The 27,531-nt window shown below is 40.2% G+C and overlaps 1 protein-coding gene across 1 annotated transcript in view; it reads right to left on the bottom strand.

Moving 5' to 3' along the window:
* LOC109924408 (protein THEMIS-like) overlaps window positions 1-19,011 on the bottom strand; it is an 84,032-nt gene extending 65,021 nt beyond the window's left edge. The window contains exons 1-2 of the mRNA XM_048612881.1: window positions 18,821-19,011; window positions 2,916-3,056 (exon numbers count right to left, since the gene is read on the bottom strand). Coding sequence (XP_048468838.1) covers window positions 2,916-3,056; window positions 18,821-18,938 — 259 coding nt within the window. The 5' untranslated portion in view covers window positions 18,939-19,011. The remainder of the gene's footprint in view (window positions 1-2,915; window positions 3,057-18,820) is intronic.
* Between the last annotated feature and the right edge of the window lie 8,520 nt (window positions 19,012-27,531).

Here is a 27,531-nt window from a genome sequence, read left to right as displayed (position 1 = left end):
CTGTTCCCTGGCCAACATCTGTCTCAGGCTTGCTGCAGTGTTCCAGAGAAGCTGTGCACAAGCTGGAAGAGCAACACCTCATTTTCTTCTTGGGGACCCTGACTCGATATCGAGTTCAATAATTTTCGGGCCTAACCTCTTCCCATGTCCCAGCCCCCTACCCCACACACCAGGCCTTGTTACCACATAGCCTGCCACTACACACCCCCTGTTGTTAGTCACTAACAGTCCCCATTAACAACTATTCACCCTTCTAGCCTGATCGTTAGCAACTGCTCTGTCTGTCCAACTGTCTTTCTCTCTCTTTGGGCTCTATCCTATCGTTTACTCCCTACCCCACCCACCTCCCTTTTTTCTGCATATAAACTGACGTTTTCCCAGCCACATCAGTTCTGAGGAAGGGTCACCAGACCTGAAATGTTAACTCTGTTTTTCCTCCACAGATGCTGCCAGACCTGCTGAGCTTTTCCAGCAAGCTGCAATAAAAAATTTGTTGGTTGGTGTTCCCAGGTCTTTCGACTTTGTGCTCACTGAGAGTAATCATGAGATTACCATAACAGCAATAGAGGCTGCAGCTTGACCAGCCTGGGGATGAGCTAGAGCTATATTACCTCTGGAGGATACATCAGAGCCTTCTACACTGTGTATTAGACTTTGTTGTTAAGATGAATTTAGTGTAATTTCTTTTCACTTGGGAGGATCCTAAATGTAATTGAGATTGTGTTTTGAATCTCGTTCCTAATCAAAGTAATATTGGAGCAGCCATTATTTGCATTATCTGTAAGTAATTGCATTTGGAGAGGCTGAAGGATATTTGATGTTATAAATGTTACGCAGGTGAATCAAAAAATAACAGAAGAGAGCTGTTGAATCTGTCTGGAGTCTTGTTTCCATGAATCCCTCTATATTTGTGGTCTTCAAATGTTGATCCAATTCCATTTAAATATGTTTAACTCTGCCTAATTAGCAACTGTTTTTGAAGCATTCTGTGTTCCACTAACCTGCAGTCTGGAAAAATGATCTTTTAAGTTTTGGGGATAGTGGGAACTACCGATGCTGGAGAATCTGAGATAACAAGGTGTAGAGCTGGATGAACACAGCAGGCCAAGCAGCATCAGAGGAGCAGGAAGGCTGACATTTCGGGTCTAGGCCAATCTTTAGAAATGGGGGAGGGGAAGGGAATTCTGAAAGAAATAGGGAGAGAGGGGGAGGCAGATAGAAGACGGATAAAGGAGAAGATAGGTAGAGAGGAGACAGACAGGTCAAAGAGGCGGGGTTGGAGCCAGTAAAGGTGAGTGTATGTGGGGAGTTAGGGAGGGGATAGGTCAGTCCAGGGAGGACGGACAGGTCAAGGAGGTGGGATGAGGCCAGTAGGTAGGAGATGGGAGTGGGGCTTGAGGTGGGAGGAGTGGATAGGTGGGAGGAAGAACAGGTTAGGGAGGCGGGGACTCGGGGACTTGGTTTTCAGGTAGTTGCCAGAGATGGAAACAGAGAAGTCCAGGAAGGAGAGAGAGGATGACCTCTCTGTTTCCATCTCTGGTAACCACCGAGAAACGGATATCCATTTCAAGCTGACCGACTCCCACAGCTACCTAGAATACACCTCCCCTCACCCACCTTCCTGCAAAAATGCTATCCCCTATTCCCAATTCCTTTGCCTCTGCCGCATCTGCTCCCGAGATGAGGCATTCCACTCCCGGACATGCCAGATGTCCTCATTTTTCAAAGACCGCAACTTCCCCTCGACAGTGGTCAAAAACGCCCTCGACCGTGTCTCTCGCATTTCCCGCAACTCATCCCTCAAACTCCCTCCCCGCAATAACAACCAAAATAGAATCCTCCTCGTCCTCACGTACCACCCCACCAACCTCTGGATCCAATACATCATCCTCCAGCACTTCCGCCATCTGCAATCTGACGCCACTACCAAAGACATTTTTCGCTCCCCACCCTTATCTGCTTTCCGGAGGGACCGCTCTCTTCGTGACTCCCTTGTCTGCTCCACACTCCCCACCAGCCCCACTACCCCCTGCAACCACAGGAAGTGCTACACCTGCCCATACACCTCCCCCCTCATCCCCATCCCAGGCCCCAAGAAGACCTTCCACATCAAACAGATGTTCACCTGCACATCTGCTAATGTGGTATACTGTATCCGCTGTTCCCGATGTGGCCTCCTCTGCATCGGGGAAACCAAACGGAGGCTTGGGGACCGCTTTGTGGAACACCTATGCTCGGTTCGCTACAAACGACTGCGCCTCCCAGTCGCGAACCATTTCAACTCCCCCTCTCACTCCTTGGACGACATGTCCATCCTGGGCCTCCTGCAGTGCCACAATGATGCCACCCGAAGGTTGCAGGAACAGCATCTCATATCTCGTCTGGGAACCCTGCAGACCAACGGTATCAATGTGGACTTCACAAGCTTCAAAATCTCCCCTCCCCCGACCGTGTCCCAAAACCAGCCCAGCCCGCCTCTTTGACCTGTCTGTCTCCTCTCTACCTATCTTCTCCTTTATCCATCTTTTATCCATCTCCACCTCTCTCCCTATTTATTTCAGAATCCCCTTCCCCTCCCCCATTTCTGAAGATGGGTCTACACCCAAAACGTCAGCTTTCCTGCTTCTCTTTTAAGTTTTGGGTTTTGAATGATGGACTAGTGATGGGGAATTCTGAAACACGGCTCAGAATGCTTCTATCTTTTTCATGTCATTCTCTAAAGCCAATACAGGAAGAAATAACTATTCACAAAATTTGTAAAATTCAACCCTTTTACATCGTAGTCTACAGATTGTACAAATGATAACACACTAATATTGAAAATTCCTAAGCTTGAATCATAATTATTGAACAGTGATAATGACAATGTAATGAGATGGAACAGCATGGTGTTTTTTTAACAAGGGTGAAAGTACCTGAATAATCTAATGATAAATCAAATTTGCATTCATTTTCCATATTTTCACAGAAAACCTTCTGGAGCTCGACCTGTATTATTTTTATGAGATCCCCTGTTGACAAGGAGCATTCACTTCCCGACATTTCATAGACTGAACCTGTGAGAGATAAAGTGCATACAATAAAACAGGAAAATCAGTAAGACATGACAGTGTAACAGTTAAAAACATTTCATATCCAAAGAATTTGTTAATGGGGCTTTATCCCAAGTATTATGTGATTGACTCTATAATGTGTTCCCCAGGACACACTCTGAGATAAACTTTGACCTCACCTGGAGGACCATCAGCTCAGTGAAAGATGCTCTTTTGTCTGCCTGAAACTTATTGGTCTTCCAATGTAAAAAGTTGATCTCAACCAAGTGATGCAGACTGGCACATTCTGGATTCAGGATCTTTCCTGAAGGTCCAGGATAATGTGCTGAGGATGCACTAAAGCTTGGGGCAGTCCCCGCCAAGATGTCGTGGGGAAAGACCACAGACTTTCTGCCAAAGGACAACGGGCGTCTGTTCAGTTATCAGACCCTCCTCATTGCCTCAGAATGAATGTTAATAATGTCCTGCATGAGTAGAAAATCCCTTTGATTGCAACTTCAGGGAAGCATGAAGAGTGTCAAATTCCATTGTGTTTGTTTTTTTATTCTGCTTTGCAAAGACAGTACAAAACTGTTTTAGTCCCTTTTGTACATACATGAAGGTTTTTTATGGATTAAGTATAATTTTGCAATTAAAAAAAGATGTGATTGACTTGCCAAAGCAGTATCACACCATTCACCTGCCAAATTTAATTTGGGATGGGAGTGATGGTGATTATTGATTCATTTGAAAATGGGTCCTTTGTGCAAATGAGAATTAGAAGCATTGCATTTGAACAGTGTTTAATGAGTTTGAGCCATTCCTGTCTCTGTGCATTTTTAACATTTTTGCTTTATCCTCTCAAAGGATAAAATTTTACCAAATTATTTCTCAACGCCGCTTGTAAATCTGCCAAATGCATCACAAAACATAGAACATCAAGTTATGAGAGCAACACAATTTTTCATTCTCACTGATTCATCTACTGGGTTTTTCAACTGATATGAAAGAGTGATTAAATTCTGCAAAATATGTCTGTAGTTATGGGGTTTGATTTTTGGTTAGTTGTGAAGGATTTTCACCCATTTGGGCAGCCCCTTCTGAATAAGTCGCTAAAATATACATATTTGCATTTTGGGCCATCCTTCTGGTATTGATGAGAATTTCAGGAGAGATGTTTTAAGATCGGCTTGAGTTCAAAATGGTCAAGTGTACGTCAGAAGGAAGAAATTAAACAAAGTGCTTAACATTATGTATTTCCTTTAGAAATTAGAAAGGGAGGAATTGCTTTTTCAGGTTAGATTAGGTAGAATCGCAAAGGTTCAAATTCAAGACAGACAAGACAGTGGTTAGGAAAAAAATTCCTTTGTTTGATGCAAAATCATTCATTTAACATTTCAAATAGAGTGATTTTAAATTTTAGTTTTTGAGTTAAGGAGTGACAATTGCATTGTAAAGCATGTAGTACCAGTTCATGAGCTGAAAACTTTCTAAGTGAAAGCTCAGTGAAATATTAAATTTGGATGACCATATTAAACGAATTTCTGGACTAGTTAGTAATGTATTCAATAGTTATCATTTACGGAGGAACTGACAGATGCTGATTCAATCCATTTCATAGAAACGAGAACTTGTGGTTGGAATTTCCTGTTCTAGATCGAATGCTTCAAGTTAAAGTGGGCCTTGACTGTGATCTTTTGGTTCAATACAGTTTGGTTGTTAAACCAGTGACCATAATGATAACATTACAAAGAACAAAGAATAGTACAGCGCAGAACGAACCTGTCAAGATGCTTCTTAACCATTTCTATTGTATCCACCTCCACCACCTCCTCTGGCAGCATGTTGCAGGCATTTACCACCTTCTGCATAAAAAAAAACTGCTTCTCACATGTCCTTTAAACTTTGCCCCTTTTACCTTAAACCTATGTCCCCAAGTAACTGCCATTTCTGCCCTGGGGAAAAAGACTCTATTCTTTCCATGCCTCTTAATTTTGTCTGTCAGGTTGCTCCTTATCTTTCGACTTTCAAGTGAAAACAAACTATGTTTGTCCAATTTCTCCTCATAGCTAATACCCTCCAAACCAGAATGGAAAACTATTTATGTACCCTCTCCAAAGCCTCCACATCCTTCTGGTAGTATAGCAACTAGAATTATACACAACATTCCAAATCTGGCCTAAATAAAGTTTTACACAGTTGCAAGGTGACTTACTAATTTTTACACTCCAAGCTCTGACTGCTGAAGGCAAGCATGCCATATGCCTTTTTGTCCACCCTATCCATTTGTGTTGCCACTTTCAGGGAACTGTGGACTTGCATGCTTTGATCCCAGGGTATGTTAATGATTCTAAAGGTTCTTCTATTTATTGTATACTTCCCTGCTACATTAGACCTTACAAAATGCTTCACCTCACTTGTCCAGCTTAAACTCCATCTGCCATTTCTCCACTCTAGTCTTCAGTTTAAAGTCTGCAAACCTACTAGTCAGGCCACCTACATTCTCCTCCAAATCATTCATATATATATATTATGAACAACAGGGATCCCAGCACTGATTCGGATGGAACATCACTGGTCATAGATCTCCAGTCTGAAAATCACCCTTCCACCGCTATTCTGTCTTCTCTGACAAAGCCCGTTCTCTATCCTTATTACCAGCTCACCACAAATTCCATGTGACTTCACCTTTTGTATCATGAGTATGATGGTTGATGGACCTTGTCACAGGCCTTGCTGAAGTTCATATAGGCAACATCGACTGCCCTGCCCTCATCAATCATCTTTGTCACTTCCTCAAAAAACTCAAACAAATTTGTGAGACACAAAAAGCCATGTTGCCTATTACTAATAGGTCCATATTTTTTCAAATGTGAACAAATCCTGCCCCTAAGAATCTTCCCCAATAATTTCCCTACCACTGATCTCTAATTTCCCAGATTATCCCTGTTACCCTTCTTAAACAAAGGAGAAATGTTGGCTAATCTCTGTTCCTCTCGGACCTCTCCTGTGACTAAAGAGGATACAAAGATTTCATACAAGGCACCCCCAATTTCATCACCTGCCTACCTCATCATTCTGGAATAGATCCCATCAGGTTCTGGAGACTTGCCTACTTTAATGCTTTTTGAAACAGTAACACCTCCTTTTATATATTGACATGCCCTAGAATATCAATATAACCCTCCCATGACTCACCATCCACCATGTTCTTCTCCTTTGTGAATACTGATGCAAAGTATTTGTTAAGGACCTCATCCACTTCCTCTGACTCTATGCACAAATTCCCTCCTTTGTCCTTGAATGGACCCATCCTTTCCCTAGCTACCCTCTTGCTTGTCATATATGTATAAAACACCTTGGGATTTTCCTTAAAAAATAATTACTATCCTTTAGGATGCTTGAATCCTGTTAAAGATGGAAGAATAATAATAATGTGCTATGCATTATGGTCATTATGTCAGTATACCTTTGAGAGAAATGCTCATGGTATTATTACTGCCTTGCTGAATTTGATCCAAGGTTATAAAAATCTCATATTCCATTTTATCTCTTCTCATTTGAGCATGAACTCTTCTGAAAGCATTCTGCTTTCTTTAGTTAGTCATTCAGGTACTGTGGGTGTAACTGACTTGGCCAGTATTTATTGCCTATCCCTAATTGCTACAGGGCAATTACGAGTCACGTTGCTGTGGGTCTGGATTCACGTGCGCAGGTGAATAGGGAATAAGAATAGGCCCTCAGCTCTTTGAACTTGCTCTACCATTCAATAAGTTCATGGCTGATCTCATTTCAGACTCAACTCTACATTCCTATGTACTCACTGTAACCTTTCGTCCCCTTCGTATTAAAGAATCTCTCTACCTCTGCCATAAAAATATTCAAAGATTCTGCATTTTGATGTTGGGAATTCCAAAGACTCAATCTTCTGAGAGAAAAAAAATCCTTGTCTCAGACTTAAATCGGCTATGACCCCAGACCTAAATTCTCTCATGAGAGGAAACATTCTTTCCACATCCTCCTGGTCAGGACTCCTTAGGATCTTTTATCCATGCCAATATGTTAGTCCCTACACCATGAGCTTTTATTTGCCACAATAACCCTGACATAGCATCTTATCAACTGGCTTCTGGAAATCTAAGTACAATGCATCCACTGGTCCCCTTTATCCACAGCATAAGTTGCTACTTCAAAGAACCCCAATAAATTAGTTAAACATGATTTTCCTTTGACAAAACCATGCTAGTTCTGCCTGATTACCTAAAGTGCCCTGTTACAACGTCTTCAGGAATAACTTCTAACCTTTAGCATAGGCCAGATTAGATAAGGATAGCAGATTTCCTTCTGTAAAGGACATTTGTGAACGAATTTTCTTTACAACAATAAATAGTGTTTGCTTGGTCATAATTAGACCAGCTTTTTAAACATCGGATTTTCCCTTTTTAATTAAAGTCAAATTTTACCATCTGTCATGGTGGGATTCAAACCTATGTCCCTAGGACATTAACCTGTGCCTCTGGATAACATCCAGTGACATTATCACTATGCCACCACCTCCCCATGAACTAATAGCTTAATATTAGCCCAGCCAATTATGTGACTGAAGATTGTAATATTTGTACATAAGTTAGTTGTAATAAATATCTGTTGAATACTTAAATACCATGATATCTTCACACAATTTCTTATGTAATGGGAGATAATTTAAGCATTTCTGCACCAAATAAAAACAAATATGCATATTTCTGCATCAAACAAAACACCCTGTTGGAGGCAAACTCACACGAATATAGAACAAAGGGTCTAATTTTGAACCTTATCTCACAGGAACAAGTCCCATCACGATTCAGGTGAGCTTAATCACTGGGGGACCAGGATTGGGGATTGCTGCATCCTGAAAGTTTCCTGGTTCAATCTCTGATTTGTGTTGAGCGGTCTGATCTCAGCTAGGCAATAGACTTGACGTTTCAAGCAAAAGATGACAATCACCCGAGCCTCATGCTTGTTATCTGGATAGTGCTGCTTTTACATTGTGAGCAATGTTGGAGATGACAGTCATCACAAGAAAAAGGGAAAATAATTAGCCGATGAAGGTGCACATTGTTCAGCAAAATATGGCTACTGTTTGTTCAGTAACTCTATCGCATGAGGTAAAATTACTTTTGAGGAATCTCTGATAGTGTTTCACCGTATTTGTAGGGAAATTGGCTGTTTGGCTTTAACCTGAGCCGATCTAGGATATGAAAAGCTTCTTTGACAACTACTGAATTGTATTTACATAGAGAATAGAAACAGGCCATTCTACCCTTCTATGTATATGTGGCTGATTGCTTTACAGAAGCAAAAACCCAGGTATGCTCAAAATCTCCAGAAGGCTCTTGTTAATACACTAAACTTTGAAAACTTAATAAGGTTGTGGTATGATTAAACAGGCCTCAGAGAAATTACAAAATCAACTTGGATAACATATTGTTTCATCAAATACTGCATTGTAGCCATTCTAAAAGCATCTTGTTATTGACAGGCAACAAGGAAAGCTATTTTCTTAAACCATCATCTATTCACAGTCTAACTTCAGAACTGTGTGGACATGAGGAACTTGCCAACTTTCATGATGTCACAAAATGCTCCCTACCCAATTAATTACTTTTGAATTGTGATCATTATCAAGTTAGGCAGATGCAATAGGAAATTAGTCCACAGTGTAATTCAAAATTGATAATGGGATGAATGACTAGCTCTTTTTTTCTTGAGATTGACAGAGAGGAGGTGGTAAGATCCTAAATGAATATCACCTCACTTGTTTAAACAGTACTGTAAGGTTCTTCATACACACCTGAACAGGTGTTCACTTCAATATCTCATGTGAAAGGTAGAAACTCTGACAATGCCACATTTCCCAATCCCCAAACACCCTGAGATCACCCTGCACTAAAAATGCTCAGATCTTGGTAAAGGGCTTGAATGTACAATTTTCTGTCTCATATTTCTAACCATTATTATACTATGGCACAAAATGTTGTAACAACATGACATTTGAATAAGAATAGGAATGTAGAATTGCTTAACAGAATAACTCAGAATAAGATATCTCTAATAACAACATTTAGAAACCTTTAAACATTATATTGACCTATACTAACCAAATCATCCAGGTACAAACACAATGGTCTGGATCTTCCATGTGGTACCAATCACTGCTAGTTTGCCTCTCTGCTTCTAATTTTCTGCAGTCCAAAAGAGCTCCTTGTTTATGGCTAGGTCTTCCAATCCCCATTCAATTAGAAGTATGGAGCAAAAAGTGCCATGGAGAACTCCATCATAACAAGCTGCTGTAAGGTAAGTTTAAATGTCCAGAGTGAATATCAGTGATGGGCAAAAGGATGAAAGTGAAAGACTTAATGGGTGAATGAGTTAATAGGCAGAGTAGTAAGGTGGGCAAGTGTGTGGGTAGTGGGTCGGTATTGTGAGTCAGTGGCAGCTAGTGTTGGGTCAGTGTGAATGATTGGGATGTTAGTGTATCCTTACTTAGATACCCTGGAGTTAGACTCAGATTTCACATTTGCTGGGTGCACATAAAAATGTTGGAACTATCTGATGGTCCCAGGCAACCGGGGAATTGCCCCTTAGAAGTTCAGACTTCCCGTACAGTTTCCACAGAGTCCATACTTTGGGACACATGCCTTAGTTTGTTCAACCAGACTCCAAAAACTCTGATATCGGAAGATTAGGCCATTATTCCTCCATTCATTTGAGCAATACTGTGGGTAGATTCAGTGTTTCCCTAATTTTTCTCTCAGTATAGTTTGATTATCTTTAATATTTTAGCAATTGACATTGATTAGGCATTGGTATGATAGACATACTACATCTTAGCCCTGATGAGATATATCAAGCTTCAACAGAATCCACATTTTTTTATTCATTCATAGGATATGGACATCACTGGTAGCATTTATTGTCTGTCCCTAATTGCTCAGAGAGCAGTTAAGAGTCAACCACATTGCTGTCTCTCTAAGGTTTTACGTAGGCTAGACCTGGTAAGGATGACAGATTTCCTTCCCTAAAGGGCATTAGTGAGCCAGATATGTGACTGCAACAATTGAAAGAGGTTGCATGGTTGCCATTAAGCCAGTTCTTTAGTCCAGAATTTTATTGATTTTGCTATCGCCATCGTGGGATTCAAACCCCTGTTTCCAGAACATTAGCCTGGGGTTCTGGATTAATTGCTCAGTTACATTACCTCTATACCACAGTGGGACTTGTACTCGGGTGGGGCTGATGTGACAGACTAATAGCTAAAGGAGATTGTGTTTTGTGAATTTTGATTATTGATTTTCTTCACACACCAAACAAGACGAACTGAATTTATCCACCTTTCACCACATCAGTGAATATGGGACTCATACATTCCACTCTTCCAAGTCTGTTGTCCAAAACTATAGAACTCGATGAAACCTTCAGTCAACTTGATCGTTAACTAAATACCAGAACAAAACTAAACATATCAAAGCTTCATACATAGACATCAGTATCCTGATATAGAGGAAACATTTAGCAGAGCAGTAATGCTGGAGACTCATACACAATGACAGAAAAACCTAGAGGCCTGTAGGAAATGCCACTGCAGGCAACTTCAATTAAATTCAAATCTGTCCTTGACCAAAATAATAAATAAAAGTCAGGTTTTTCTAAATCATCAAATCTCAAATCATTTTTGATTCATCCTTTTGGATCAATGTTTAACTCTGCAAAGCCGTACTTCCATCAATGAGCAAACTGCAGATATTTTTAGTCTTTCAAGATTTGTCTGAAAATAAGAAATTTCATTATGGAGTTTTTTGTAAGCCTGAAATTATGTTCCTTCTATATCCTCAAAAAATATTCTGTAAATTTACTGGAAATTAACAAATCACAGTCAACCGTTTACAATTTCAGATGACACACCGTTTCATAGTTAGTTCATTTTTCAATGATTGGGCAGTGTTACTGTATATCACGGATATTTCTGATGCCATGATAACAAAATACTGATCTTATAACTGGGAACTGCTGGCTGTCATGGCAACCAGCCAACAATGTGGAACATTAGGTCATCTAGTGATTAGAATTCTGATCAATGAAGCACGGTTCACTGCCTGAAGAAGAGGATTTTTCATGTTAAGTGTTGAAGTCTTGCTCTGTCTCTGTCTCTCTAATGCCATGTGTGTTGCATTTCCTAGGATTTAGAGAAGAGGAGAAATGAGATTTCTACCAGAGGTGGATATGGATGTAGTGACTTGGAAATATATCACCGTTCCTTCATTGTCTCTGGGTCAAAATCCTTCCCTAAGGACATTGTAGGCCTACCTACAGCACATGGACTGCAATGTTTCCAGGAGGAAGCTCACCCCCACTTTATCATGGGCAACTAGAGATGGGCAATAAATGCTGGCCCAGTCAGTGATGCCCATGTCCCATGACTGAACAGCTGCAGGCTGATATTTTCTCTGTCTAGCCAAAAGCTAATTCACAGCTCAGGAAATAAACATGGAATAGCAGCTAATGTTAATATTCCTGTTCCATAACTTTGTTAGAAGCACAGCATTTAAATTGACTTGCCCCTGCACATCCAGAGAACTGTGATTGTGGAGCAAGAGAAACTCTCAGATAATTCACAGTTGTTATATTTGCCTCTGGAACAATACTGACTGTCATTCAGAACATTATTTGTTATAAATATCATTTTGAAGAGTGTCAAAAAAGTGGAGTAAAATGCAATCTTTTTAATTGCTCTCAGGATTTTGGCAAGGCCACTTTTTAGTTAAAAGAATTGCTCACACTTAATTGTCCTGAGAAATTGTCGATAGGGTTTTGCCTTGAAGTGCTCCAGTCCTTATGCTGATAGCAGTAAGTCAAAGTTGCCAGATGGGGAATTTTAGTAATTAGATCCAGCTGTGATAATATAAATAACAGCAACATATTTCCAAGTCAATATGGCATATGATTTCGTGGTGATGGCATTCCAATGACAATGCTTTTCAAAACTACCAATTTATTCAGTTATTGGAAGTGAGTGTTGCCAACTATGCCAGCATTCTTAATTACATTTTAGAATGTGGCAGTGAGCCATTTTCTTGAACAACTGTAATCTTAGTGGTGTGGAAACACCCCCAATAGTGTTAAGAAAGGAATTCCAGGGTTTTGACAGAGCAACAGTGAAGGACTAATATTTGATCGAATGCAACATAATTCTAAGTCAGATAATAGTAGTCATCATCTTGAGATATACTGTAATTCCAAGTCAGGGTGGAGTGTTGCTTGGAGCAGAACTTGTAAGGACTGGTGCTCCAATGCGTCTGTAGCTGTTGTCTTTGTTGGTGGCAAAGGTCATGAGCTTGAGTGGTGCTGTAAAAGGAGCCCTACAGAACTGTAGTAGTGCTGGGAGAGATTGACACTTAGGATGTGGCTGCATTCTGTTGTTAGCACACTTTGCTGCCACAATGTGTTTATATGCATATCAAATACAATCCAGTTTGCTTCTTCATTATCTTTATGTATAATTATGACTACAGTCACTCTCATACTTTAATTTCTCCCTCATTTAAAAATTTTTTTGTTAGAAGTCACCCTTTGTTGGTTTCACCAATTTTCCCAATCTTCCGCTCTACCACTAATCTTCACAGCATCATGCGCTTTCTTAGTTAACTGCAAATGTGGTAGCACCCTTCCTCTTTCTTCTTCAATTGAATATATGCATGGGAACACCATACCTGCAAGATCCCTCCACACCACTCAGTCCTAACTCAGAAATATGTCACAGTTTCATCAGTGTCAGTGGGTCAAAATGCTGGAATGTCTTTCCTAACAGCATCTACCTACACCAAATGGATCACAACAATTTAAGAGGCAGCTCACCCAGACCTTCTCCTTTGTGAATACTGATGCAAAGTATTTGTTAAGGACTCACCCACGTCCTCCTATTCCATGCAGAAATTCCCTCCTTTGTCCTTGAATGGACCCACCCTTTCCCTAGCTATCCTCTTGCTTGTCATATATGTATAAAACACATTGGGATTTTCCTTAAAAATTAATTACTATCCTTTAGGATACTTGGATCCTGTTAAAAATGGAAGAATAATAATAATTATGCTATGTGTCATTGTCATTATGTCAGTATACCTTTGAGAGAAATGCTCATGGTATTATTACTGCCTAGCAGCATTTTATCCAAGGTTATGAAAATCTCATATTCCATCTTATCTCTTTCTCATTTGAGCGTGAACTCTTCTGAAAGCATTCTGCTTTCTTTAGTTGGTCATTCATGTGCTGTGGGTGTAACTGGCTTGGCCAGTATTTATTGCTTATCCCTAATTGCTACAGGGCAGTTACAAGTCACATTGCTTTGGGTCTGGAGTCACATATACATATGAACAGGGAACAAGGGGACGGGCAATAAACGCTGGCTCAGTTAGCAAATCCCATATTCCATGAATGAATAAAACAAAATTAATCTTCCAGTTATGGTAGCCTTACATCTTGCCACTAGATCGTGGAGGACACTGGCAAACCACCATGGACAAAAACTGCCAAGAAAAACAATTCAGGATGAAGCATCCTCAGATAATGAGTTTAGGGCTTGCCTTCAGGCAGGACACTCATCAAATGGAATGATCAATTCCTCAAGCATGAAATAACTTTTTCTTCTGCCCTGACTGAACATTGTGAGTGATAAATTGGATGTTTGCATTGTCTAATCTGTGTGAGAATCTGGTTATAGTCCTTCTTGCAAAATGGTTGCTGTCTTCCTGTGAACCTGGTCTCTTGTCTTAAACTCTTACCAAAGATAAAACAAACAATTTAGCATTAATGATCATCAATAGTCTCACTATTCTTTGCTTCTTATCTGGCTTGTTGCTTTTTGTTTGATCTAGAATTCATTTAGCTCAATTTATAAATTTAATCTTTGTAAACCTTAAGAAACATCTTATATACCTGAGCACGAATTAGTTATTCAAAATTAGTAATGTTTCAAAGAATAATAGGGAACAAAAAAATGAAAGGGCAGGAGGGAAATCAAACATCTCTTTATTCATTCAAGAAATAAACTTGAAATTTAATTTCAATTTAAGTTCTGCAAAAATACTTAGCTTCAACTGGTTTTATCTGGATGTCCATTCCTGACATAATTACCTAAATTTACTCTTTAATGGTTTGAACATGTGTTCTCAATGTTCCCTTGTCCTAAATTCCCTACTTAGCTTGCAATTATAATCCAGATTTATTTAGTCCATTCCATTAACTATCTTATGTAGCTCTATAAGATCACTTCTGTGCCCTGTCTGAGCAGATGGTTTCTCCAATCATCAACAATAATAACTTACATTCATCTGTTGCCTCTTAAAAAATAAAATGTTAAAAAAAGTGTCTGACAGACGTGTTTGACATTGAACCATGTAAGTGGTTTTAATAAGACATTTGACGAAAAGGTTGATGAAGGAAGTAAGCTTTAAGGAATGTTGTAAAGGAAGAGAAAGAGAGAGAGGTACGTAATCAGGGAAGATCAGGGAGGGAGTACCAGAGGTTATAGTATGGTGAGTTGAAGCCTTGGTGACCCATGTTGGAGTGAAGGAAAATGTCAGGTTTGAATGCCCTAGGGTTCAAAGGGCTGCATACTAACAACCCAGACTCTGATACATCGAATATGCCTTGTGACTCTTCACTGAATTCCCTAGAATATTTCTGCATCAGTTACTAAAGTGGGTATATATTCAAAATATAGTCTAACCAGAATATTTGCACAGTTTATACAATTTCCTCAAACTGTTTTGAATGTAGTTCAATGTCCCATTGATTTTGTGTTGATACAAAGTGAATTCAAAAATCCCAGAAGACTATATTCATACTTTCAGGGTTAAGTTTCAAAGTTTGAGGATATAGAGATCAAAGTTTTGTATGCTAAGTGATTATCTAGTAATGCAGAAACGTGCACTATTGAAACAGAAAGCAACAAGAAGCAAGACAAAGTTCAAAATAAAGGACCAAAAATGGCAAAATCAAAAACTGCAGATTCATAAACTATAAATTAGAAACAGAAAATGTTGGAAATTTCCAACAGGACAGGCAGCATTTCTGAAGGGTAAGCAGTCATTTCAGGTCGACGACCTTTTGTTCTGACAAAAGACTGCATGCTGATTGATATGCTACATATTCTGTTGAGGAGGAAATTTAAATTTTGACAAAAGAGTACACAATGAAGAACAAAAGATAAAATCGATATCTACTTCTTAAAATTGCCTATATATTAAAAAATTGCTGAAGTACATCAAATATATTTGCACTCTGAAGGGTTTTTGCCATGGAAAATCTTTTGCTTGTACATTATGTGTAAAGGAACTGTTTAAAGTTACATTACTTTATGACACATACCACGTTTATCATGCACTGTCGCATTTTAATATCATTAATTCTAAAAGGTAAACAGGAATTTGTGAAAATAGAATTCTTAAAGCTAGGAAATTATCCCCCTTGTTTCTTTCAAGTATCGACTGCATTTTCAGTTTTTAAGCTCTGAGTGCAGATTTGGATTGAAAGTCTGTTTCTGAACAGATAAACCATGTAAGCTGTGTGCGAACCATGCACATAGAACAGAACTATTGTAATCCCAATGAACAGCAAAACAAAATTTAACTCCACTTCACTGAGCAAAATCTTCATATGCAACAACTTTTAAATTTTGTTTTGTAATGTAGTGTGTCTTTATTTAGATGATTTCTCAGGAAGATTTCTTGAAAAGGAGAATCCTGCAATGTAAGGGGATAGAAATAGATTAAAAGCTCTTTTAAAGAACCTGAACAGACTTGATGAGTCAAATGATTTCTTCTGTGTGATAAAACTCTATGATCAGCTTTACACTGTGTCATCTCAAAGTTCTAAACTGGAGGTGATTTGATGATAAGACCATGAGATATAGGCGCAGAATTAGATCAATTGGCTCATTGAATCTGCCCCACCATTCAATCATGGCTGATATGTTTCTCAACCCCATTCTCCTGCCTTTTCCCTGGAACCCTTGATCCCCTTACTTTTCATGAACTTATCTACCTCCATCTTCAATACGCTCAATGACTTGGCCTCCACAGCCCTCTGAAGAAATGATTTCCACTGATCCACCACCCTCTGGCTGAAGACATTCCTCCTCATCTCAGTTCTAAAGGATTGTCTTACCCGGAGGCTGTTCTCTTGGGTTTTAGTCTCTTTTACTAGTGGAAACATCTTCTCCATGTCCACTCTTTACAGGCATCTCAGTATTCTGTAAGTTTCAACAAAACCCCCCTTGTTCTTCTAAACTCTATCAAATATTGACACAAAGTCCTCAAACACTCCTCATATGCTGAGCCGATCATCCCCAGCATCATTCCTGTAAACCTCCTCTGGATCTCCTCCAAAGCCAACTCATCCTTCCTTAGAAACAGGACCCAAATCTGCTCACAATATTCCAAATGCAGTCTGACCAGAGCCTTACATAACCTCATCAGTATGTCTCTGTTCTTTTAGGCTAGCCCTCTTGAAATGAATGCTAATATTGTATTTGCCTTCCTAACTGCCAATTGAACCTGCATGTTAACCTTAAGAGAATCCTGAACTAGGACTCCCAAGTCCCTTTGTTCTTCAGATCTCCAATGGCTTTCCCTATTTAGAATATAGTCTATGCCTCTATTCTGCCTACCAAAGTTCCCCCTTGATACTTAATCCTAATTATAGCACAGCTATCTGTACTTGTTTCCCACAGCAAGTGCTTTAAGAAAGTTGGTTGATGAATTAAACTTGCCCTCTTTTGCTTGCCATTTGCAGTAGTTTTTAGGTATTCAGCTGTTCAGTACAGCTTCTCCTCTCCTAGCAATGCAGTTGTAAATATTTTGTATGTCTTACAGCATACCACCCTGCTGAACACATAATAATAGTTGAAAGCTGCTTTGCTTCTTCTGGGTCTGTGCAAGACCTGCTGAACGGAGTGAATGTTGCAAAGTCAAACAGAATGCAAAGCATATCTGCAAAGGAAACTGCTCAAGCTATGACGGGTAGGGCACCTCTCCTTCATAACAACAATATTGTCCTTTTGGAAATTGCCTTTAACATTGTAAAATTCCCCAAAACAACTCACAAGACTGTTACCAAACATAATTTGACCCCCAGTCACACTAGGAGACATTGGAGAAGATGACCAAAAGTTTGGTCAAAGAAAAGAGATCTTATGGAGCATTTTAAAAGAGGTAAAGTAGAGAGGAACAGAGACTGAGGGAGAGAATTCCACAGCTTAGGGTCGAGGCAGCTGATGGTGGAGTCATGTAAATTTGAATTGCGTAAGGGATCAGAATTGGAGGAGCTCAGAGATATGACAGGATCAGAGATCTGGAACAAGTTAGAGAAATGAGGAGGAAGGGGTGAGGCCATGGAGGGATTTCTAAACAAACATATTTTAAAATTAGGGTGTTGCTGGATCAAGAGCCAATATAGGTCCGTAACAGAAATTGCTGTAAAAACTCAGCAGGTCTGGCAGCATCTATATGAGAGAAAACAGAATTAATGTTTTGGATCCAGTGACATTTCTTCAGAACATTTTGAGTTCAGTTCTGAAGAAGGATCACCTTGACCCGAAATATTAACTCTAATTTCACAGATGCTGTCAGGCCTGCTGAGTTTTTACAGCAATTTCTGTTTTTTGTTTTTAATTTCCTGCATTTGTGTTTTTTTGGTTTTTCCGCAACAAAGGTAATGGGTACATGGAATTTGGTGTCATTGTGCATACCTTAAGCATAAGGCATGCTTATCATACTGTGCTGAAATATGAATCAACTCTGTGTATATTTCAGCTGCCAGTGATTGCTACACAACCAACTGTTTCTAATAATTAAAGTGCTCTATTAAAAGAAAAATTGTCCCTTCTTAATCATTCAGCAGATTATAAGGAAATGGCCTCAGGAATGCTGACCAATACTGATGTGATGTTTCCTGTGTTGATTTGCACACTGAAGGTGGTAAATGGGAAAAGCTGACTTTGTTGGAAACAGGAGAGGATCATTTTGTCCCTTGAGTGTGTTCTTGCCATTCATTGAGATAATGGCTAGCTTGTGACTTAACTCTATATAACCACTTATACCCAGTATCCCTTAATATCTTTGGCTTACAAAAAAGTAACAATCTTTGTTTTAAAATTAGCAATAGATTTAGTATCAAATTTTATTTGAATAAGAGTTGCAAACCTCTACCAGTCGTGTGAAGCAGTGTTTCCTCATTGCATTGTGAAAGTCCTCGTTCGAATTTCAGTCTATACCTTCCAAATTCTCCAAATAGAGGAAACCGTTGTTCTTTATCTACTCTTTCTGTCCCCTTAATTTATTAAAATCTGATCAAGTCACCCCTTAACTTCTCAAATTCCATCAGTATAACTCTATTTTTTGCAATTTTATTTCACAAGCTGACTTTGAGAGTCCAGCTGTCAAAGCGTTAATCTATCTTTCTTTTTTAGAAGTTAGTTCCTGACTGTGTCTCACATTTCTGGCATTTTCTACTTTTTCTTTAGAAACGTGTAACTTCTCCTTTTCGCGTTTTTCATACTAAAATCGATACAAAGGCTTTTTTTTCTGACTAACACATTGCATCTGAATAGAGTAATACACACAAGAGAACAGAACACAGCAATGTTACTAGTGAAATTGAACTGTAATAGCCTAATGAAATGTCGGACTGAACGCAATTGTGGCAGTCTTAAAAGCTGTAAATAGGAGGAGGCTCTTGGTTTCACATACCTTGGAAATATACTCCAGAATGGATCTCCAAAATCCTGGGAAGAGTGGAAAGATTCAAAGAACAAATAAACTCTTGTAGTGAGGAGATTTGTGAATCTGGATGGTAAAAGTCTGCCATGGTACACAGCCTAGTCACTTGAATTATGAACTCCTCACCAACATAACCATATACATCAGGCAAAATGATGTACTGGGCACTCAGCTAATAGTTTCAGACAGAGAAGAAAAAAAGCACTTCTGGTTTGAGTTCTTAGCATCACAAACCACTGTGATGACAATGAATCTGGCAAGATGCCAATTGCCAGAAAACAACACTTAAATGAGAACCAACATCCGTTGGTTTCAATTTATCCACATTTCTTGCAAAACTAGTGTATGTACATCTGTGTAATATTATAAGTGGAGATGTATGGTATCACAATCTCTATCCCACATAATCACAAACACCCCCTCCTCTCCTCTTTTAAAGTCTGGGACAAAAAAGGCGCCAATATATATACCGTCATGACATCCCCTTAGGTTTGATTTCTGAGAGGTGGTTTGACAGTTTTTTCAAATTTATTCACAGGATGGAGGCGTTTCTGGCTAGGCCAGCATATATTGACCATCCCTAATTGCCTAGAGAGCAGTTAAGAGTCAATCACATTGCTGTAGGTCTCAAATCGCATGTAGGCCAGACCAGGTAAGGATTTTTCCCTGACAATTGATTCATAGTCATCACTAGACTCTTAATTCCAGATTTTTATTGAATTCGAATTCCACCATCTGCTGTGGCAGGATTCAAACTCAGGTCGCCTGTACATTACCTCGGTCTCTGGATTAATAATCCATTGATAATACCACTAGGCCATCACCTCCCTTTGTGGTGAACAGGATTATGATGGGATAAGATGAACAAAGAAAATCTCTTCCCATCAGCTGATGATACAAGGGAAACGGGATGCAGATTTAGTATCTTAGGCTAGAGAAGTAAGGGGAGTCTGAGGAAGAACTTTATACACAGTGAGTGGCAATGAAACAAACACTGAAAATGCTGGAGAAGCCCAGCAGGTCTGGCAGCATCTGTGGAGAGAGAAACAGAGTTAACATTTCAAGTCCAGTATGATTCTTCTTTGGATCAACAAAGTGATGATAAGCTGGAAGTCACTTTCCACCAGATGGTCATAATGGGAACAACCTTTGATTTCAAAAGGAAATTGGATAGGCACTATAGGATGTAAACCTGCAGCTCTACAGAATCAAATAGGGTACCGGTGTTTCCTAGATTTTTTTCACTGAGCTGGATCTGAATCAATGGATTTCTTTTAACTTCACTCATGGGTTGTGGTATTTATTGCCTGTACTTTGTTGCTCTTGAGAAAATGGTGGTGAACTTCCAGTCCACATGCTGTAGGTAGACCCACAAGGCCCATAGGAAGGGAATTTCAGGTCTTGACCTAGTTACAGTGAAAGAGTGGCTTTAAATTTCCAAGTCAGGATGGTGGGTAGCTTGGAGGGAGAACTTGTAGTATTTCCATGTATCTGCTGCCCTTGTCCTTCTAGATGGAAGTGGTCGTGGATTTGGAAGTTGTGGACTAAGGATCTTCAGTGAATTTCTGCAGTGCCTCTTGTAGATGTTGCCTACTGCTGCTACTGAGTGTCGATGGTGGTGTGACTGAATGTTTGTGGATGTGGTGCCTACCAAGTGGACTGCTTTGTCCTTGATGATGTCAAGCTTCTTGAGAGTTGTCTGAGCTGCACTCATCCAGGCAAGTGGGGAGAATTCCATCACAGTTCTACCCTTTGCCGTGTAGATAGTGAACAGGCTGTGGGGAATCGGGGGCGTACTATTCACTGTAGTATTCTTAGCCCCTGACTTGCTCTTGTAGACACTATTTATATGAGAGTCTAGTTGAGTTTCTGATTAATGGTAATCCCCAGGATGTTGCTAGTGGAGGATTCCGTGATGGTAACACCATTGATTGTCAAGAGATGGTTGTTAGATTGTCTTATTTTAGAGATTGTAATTGCCTGGCATTAGTGGAGTGGGAACATTACTTGCCACTTTTCAGCCAAAGCCTGGGTATCATCCAGGTTTTGTTGCAGTTGGACACAGACTGCTTCAGTATCTAAGGAGTCATGAACGGTTCTGAACATTGTGCAATCATCGGCAAACGTCCCCACTTCTGACCTTATGATGGAGGGAAGGTCATTGATGAAGCAACTGAAGATGGTTGGGTTGAATGCTGTACTTCTGTACTACAAATTAATTTTGACTTTTACAATTCAAGTTGCCTCCATATTGTTTTATTTCATTTCAAGCCCCTCATTTTTGTAGCATTTTCCATTTCTGTTGAAAGGTGATTAACCTGAAACTTTACTTGTTTCTTTCCCCATTGATACTGCCAGGCCTGATGAATATCACCAGCATTTCCATTTCTACTTAGCATGGATGAACACTGAATAGCCACCAGGAATGGAGTGTGGGAGAATATAGGCACCATTCCTAATTTGTTATCTTCCTCATTTTGTAGCACTGAGACAATTGCAGCATTTTTGTCATCTGCCTAACTGTGATCAACAGTTGCAGGTTCAATCACTCACTGTCCATGATCTGTATGAAATAAGAAAGAAACACACAGCAAAATTGCTGGAGCAACTCAGGAACAAAGCTGGGATCATCTGTAGAGAGAAAACAGAGTTAATGTTTCAGGTCCAGAGACCCTTCTTCAGAACAAGAAATGTTTTCACTCGCTGAACTATTGTCAGAACACTCGAAAGGAAGATGCAATAAAAAAAAATTGGATCATTTTCTGAAGAGGAAGCATTTAGAGGGAAATGGAGAGAAGGCAGGGGAGTGGCATAACTCATGCAGAAAGTGGGATCAAACACGGCAGACAGTTTGGCCTCCTGCAGTAACTCAAGAATTCTAACTGGCTTGGACAATGTATCAAAGTATTTTAGTCTGGTGTGGGAATGGAAATCAATGGTTTACCTGCATTTTTGTAAATAAATGCTGCTTTACTTGTGTCAAACTATTGACTAAATTTTACCAGCCCTGTGAATTCAATGAAAAAAAGCACAGGAAGGCATCAGATATGTTCACATTCTCTTGTGATTTCTTTTTACGGAGTTGCTTTCAGGAAAGTCATGGAGCAGTGACAAGATGCCAGTGAAGGTCATCAATTGGAGACCATTTTCAGAAGGGACTGGAATTTTGCTAATGGCGCTCGAGCTGGACATTGCCCACAGTGGTAGGTGAGAACACCATGTGATGTATTTGCAGTTGTCACTTTGGTGGTCCGAATTGGTAAACCCCAGTTCATTTCCACTACTGCACCTCTGAATCCATGTGCTTTGCCACTGGATAGTGCTGCTGAGTCTGTAGGATGGACTGCCAGACTCATCATGATGACAGCATCCCATTCCAGCTTGTTGCAGCTCAGCATCTTCCAGGGTGGGAATGCCTGGCACCAACTAATTGACCACCCTGCACCTCTGGGGCACTTATTGGCCCTGATGAGATGCCAAACAAGTAGCTTAACCTGCTCATAGACCACCTCCCTTAATATTAAGCTGATGTTTGCTTTGTGACAATGAGCGGAGGGAGATGAAATTGATCACACCTCCTGAATATTTTCAAGGTTGGGAAAATTAAACCTCACATGAACAATTAGTGGAAATGGGAATCGTTGGTCCCTCCAGGTGGTAGGCATTTTCTTGTTGAAAGATGAAGACCTCAGCTTGAGTTGGATTTGTGGTGGAACTTGAGATATCTGAAGGTTGGTGATCTCATTGGAAGGTTAAAACACAACAGTTGCAGTTTTTTTTCTGAGGCCTGAGCACATTATGTAGGCTGATTCTTGCAGTGCTAGTAGTGAAGATGGACAGCACTTTCAGAGGTGCCATTTTTTGGATTAAATGTTTCACCCAGGCCTCTGTGAAATGAACTTTGAAGGTTGACTTTGAAGAAGAACAAGATTGTGACCTACAGCAGAACTATTCATCAACAAAAATAACTAAATAACATTATTTTTTCATTGTTGCACTGTTGTTTGTAAGGGAGCACATTTGTTCCTATGGCTATATATTTCTCCTTTCCAGCAGGGCAGGGCAAGTGTTTAGAAGAGCAAATAGTGGGGTTGGTTAACACTGAGTGCTACCTGCTTCCTTTCTACCAGAAGAAGAATTGGGGTAGGGTGGTCTTCTGGCATAGAGGTAGCATCCCTAGCTCTGAGCTAGGAGGTCTAGGTTCACATCCTACCTGCTCCAGAGGTGTGCCATAACATCTTGGGCAGTTTGATTGGAAAATATCTAAAAGGCTAAGGATGCAGTCTTAAACTTCCATGCACTTCTCAACATCTTAGACAGAAACCCAGAAGAAAGTGCTAAGGGTTGTTTAAAAAAATGTTCATAGGGCTCTGGTGGTGCAGTCTTAGTGTCCCTGCCTTTGGGTTAAAAGGGCTGCATTCAGTTCAAGTCATAACACTTCTGAACATTTTGATAGAAATATACAGGAAGAAGAGTCCTGAATGGGGCAGGTCCATGGGTGTCCTGGACTGCAGCGCCCAGTGACATGCAATCTTTTTTTGGTCAGCAGCTTAATTTGGGGTAGGAGCTCTCTGGTGAAACACTTGATTGGCTGAGAAGTCTGTCAAGTCAACACTTAAGAATCTGATTTGGAGGGTTTCCTTGCTGATGGGGACGGGGATTAATTACCCTTAAAGAGATGTGACTGCCCTTCTTAATGCACAAAGCACTAAATCCTGGCCTATATTTCTTATTCTGTTAACAGTGGTTAGACTTCAAAAGTATTTTGCTTGCTGTTAGCCACATTGGATCATTCTCAATTGCTGAAAAACACTGTCAGCTTCCACCCATCCAATGACAATACCCAGCTCTATTTCAGTTGAATTCCGGATGAAGGGTTTCAACCTGAAACATTGACGTTCCTGCTCCCCAGACACTGTCTGACCTACTGTGCTTTTCCAGCTCCACATTTGTTGACTCTATTTCAGCATTGCCTCTCTTGATACCCTTCATGTATCATATTAATGTGTACTGGCACAACATAAGGTTTTTACTTCAGTACTGGGAACATTGACAAATTTAGTGTACCATTTGTCTGTCAATCCAATCACACATCCCTGGATTTACCAACACTGCCTAATTCCACTTTTGTAATATTGCTTGAATATCACAAGCAATATTCAGGCAGTAGTTGCCCCAACTTTGTTGCTGCTGAAACCACATTCATGCCTTTGCTACATCTAGACCTGCCTCTCCTGCCCTCTATCTGGCACAATCCTGACCTTATCAAAAATTCTGTTGCTTACATCCTAAGTTGTATCAGGTATTACTTAATGGTGCTCTCAGGTGTGCCTGATCTGGCAACACCTGTTCTAAGATTCTCATCTTTTTTTCCAAATCCCTCTATATGCTCAATCCCTGCCCAAATCTAGAATGTTTTCCAGCCCTACAAACACCCCCACCATCACCCCAAGTATCTGCACTCTCCCAATTCTAGTGTCTGCACATTCATAAGACCATAAGACATCGGAGAAGAAATTAGGCCATTCAGCCCATTGGGTCTGCTCCACCATTCAATCATGGCTGATAAGTTTCTCAACCCCATTCTCCTGCTTTCTCCCCGTAACCCTTGATCCCCTTGACAATCAAGAACCTATCTATCTCTGTCTTAAATATACTCAATGACCTGACCTCCACAGCCTTCTGTGACAGTGAATTCCATAGATTCACCACTCTCTGGCTGAAGAAGTTTCTCCTTATCTCCGTTCTAAAAGGTCTTCCCTTTACTCTAACGCTGCACCCTTGGATCCTAGTCTCTCCTACCAATGGAAACATCTTCCCAACATCCACTCTGTCCAGGCCATTCAGGTATTCTGTAAGTTTCAATTCGATCACCCCCTCATTCTTCTAAACTCCATTGAGTATAGACCCAGAGTCCTCCAACATTGCCTTGGGATGCTTTTCTCTTAAAAGGGGGCTATCTAAGTGCAAGGTGTTGTTCTGAGTTCAGGTCAGAAATTGCAATTTGTTTTAACATGTGAATTGTAATATACATCTGTTTCCATACCAGTCATGCTAACACCTTGTCCAATTACAATAAATTTAAATTTGTTCTGAGAAGCATCAGGAAATGGATTGTTTTTGCTGGAAGTGGCTTTGTTGAGACCTCTCATACATTAAGTGGAGTTTTTCATCTCTGTCATTTGGAATTCATTTGAACCTGATCCAAAAGATGTCAAACTTTTACCCCACAACATCCATTCCTCAGAATGGCTACTCTCGAGACAATAGTTTGTCGGATACCGTGACTTCATTGAAACTGCTGGTAAATGGCAACCTCCAGTTAGTGCCTCATGATAGAGTTCCCATAACTATGGCAATCTGGGAGGCACAGTGGTACAGATTGCATTTATATCCCAAACAACTCCCTTTACACATAAAAACAATCAAAAACGGCATGCACTATCATGAACATTGCGAGCTGCTCAAGTTACCCACCTCATACACTCTGTTCTTATGTATTATCAGAATATTATTCTCAAGAGTCTCTGAATGTGCATAGCACATGTGCACTTTATATTGTGCTGGTCTCTCTGTGGTGTGCATGCATGTTGTCATTAGCTGTTCATCTGGTGATGTTCCTTCCCCAGGAAGTCTTTTTCGTGCATGACTTTTAGTTGCCTTGATATCTGTTGTTCTATTTCAGTTCTGTGTTGCTGTGGACCTCTGGGTCTAATGGATGATCTATGGTCTGTGCAGCTTTACAACTTCTGCCTGATTAACTGCCTGCAGTAAAGGATGGCTTCTCCAATTATGTGTGTGTGCTCCTATGGTTGTAATGGTATATCTAGTTGGTTACCTCAGCACTTATGATTGAGATGACAGCTATTCTTTGCATATCCCAAGTTGTGACTTTGTCTTTCTCTTGTTGAAGCTTGTTTGTACCCTACCTGCCTCAGCAGTGCTCAGCTCAGGCAATCGTTCGACAGTTTTTTCAAGTTAAATTGTTAATTTAAACTAAAAACAACCGAAAGAACTGTGGATGCTTTAAATCAGGAACAAAAAACAGAGTTGTTGGAAAAGCTCAGCAGGTCTGGCAGCATCTGTGATGGAAAAAAGAGTTAACGTTTTGGGTCCGGTGACCCTTCCTCAGAACAGTTCTGTCTCACGAGTCACCAGACCTGGAATTTTAACTCTTTCTTCCTTCACACTTGCTGCCAGACCTGCTGAGCTTTTCCAACAGCTTTGTTTTTCTTACTGTGTTAATTTAAACTGTTAACTTAAACGGCTGGGGCCTTTTTTTTGTTTTTTTACAGATTCTTTCAGTTGTTTGCAGCAGCTTTCACAGCTCTGAACATTCCTATGACTCTCTCAGCAGCTGTGTTTCTTACAGATCTTCAACATGCAGTCTAGGCTTCACTTCTGATATTTTTTGGTAGCAGTCTGGTCTGTGCTGTGACTTCATTGAAATTCCTGCAAGATGCCAGTCCTAGTCAGTACTTCATGGTAGAAGTCCCAAGAGTACAGCAAGCCAGGAGGTACATCGCTACAGATTGCATACTATTGCAAGCAGTTTTTCCTCTTTCTGTGAGTTGCTTTTCCTACAGAGATGATTGAACCCTCAAGTTGCTGCACGGTGAAATGCACAGCAGGAAGTGGAAATGTTGTACTTGTTCAATTGTCAGTTTGTAAGGTCTTTTGTACTTTCAATCATGGTTTCTGAGATCATTTCCCATTACTAAGTGAAATTTATACAGCAGCAAAACAATTTTATCCAGCTCTTAGCTGAACCACAAACCACTATTCTGAAATCATGCATGTTTCCTAGGGCTGTGATAAAACTTCCTTAAAGTTCTGAAAACTGCAGTTCAAATGGCAGATTTCTCATTTTACTTTCAACTTCTGCTTTTCTTGCAGGAAAATTGGAAAAAAAAAGATTGCTTCAAGCCTGAGGCACTCCCATTTTTTGCTTGATTTTCTGTGTTCTCAGCATTTTTCAGCCCAGTGCTCAGAAGGAAGTGGGGGAGAGTTGGGGGCTGGGGTTAGTTGGAAGTAGGGAAGTAATTGAGAAGGGGAAGAATGAGGGGGAGTGGATGATCAGGAGAGGGATAAGTGATCAGAGTGATGGGGGTGATTGCATGTGCGTGTGCCTCTGTCTGGCTGATACACACAAAGGAAGTTCACCATCATTGTCTCAAGTGCAACCAGAGTTGTGCGATGAATGCTGGCCCAGCCAACTTACATCCTGTGAATGATCTAAAAATAACAAAGTGATTAGGAGGTAGCAAAGCAGTCAGGCAGGGTTAGTCTTCTGCATTATGGGCATCTAAACAACATAGCTTCAGCTTCCAGCCTGTCCAATTTTACAAAGAATTCTTTGTTTCAGCCAAAATATGTGTCTTGGACAACTCTTTACCTTTGTTTACCAAAGTGGAACTGTGGTACAAATGTTTGAGTGTGCTGCCAACTACTTTGGATGTGTTGGCATTCATTTTATGACCGTGGCATCAACTAATTTTCTGATCACTGGCTCTAAGCGTGTTCCTCATGCTGCTGTCCAGTAGATCAGTAGATCAGACCTTCTCAAAGTGAGGTTGTGAGCTCCATGGCAACAGTGCATCACTGTGGAGTTATGACTAACTTATAAAAGCTGTCCTCCTAATCTAACAGAAAGCTGCCCACTTTCACAGGCTCTGCCACCT

The sequence above is a fragment of the Rhincodon typus genome, chromosome 27 (assembly GCF_021869965.1).
Source record: "Rhincodon typus isolate 14 chromosome 27, sRhiTyp1.1, whole genome shotgun sequence".
Taxonomy (NCBI): Eukaryota; Metazoa; Chordata; class Chondrichthyes; order Orectolobiformes; family Rhincodontidae; genus Rhincodon; species Rhincodon typus.
Note: the sequence above shows the minus strand (reverse complement) of the source record. Positions and strands in the feature narration are given on the sequence as shown.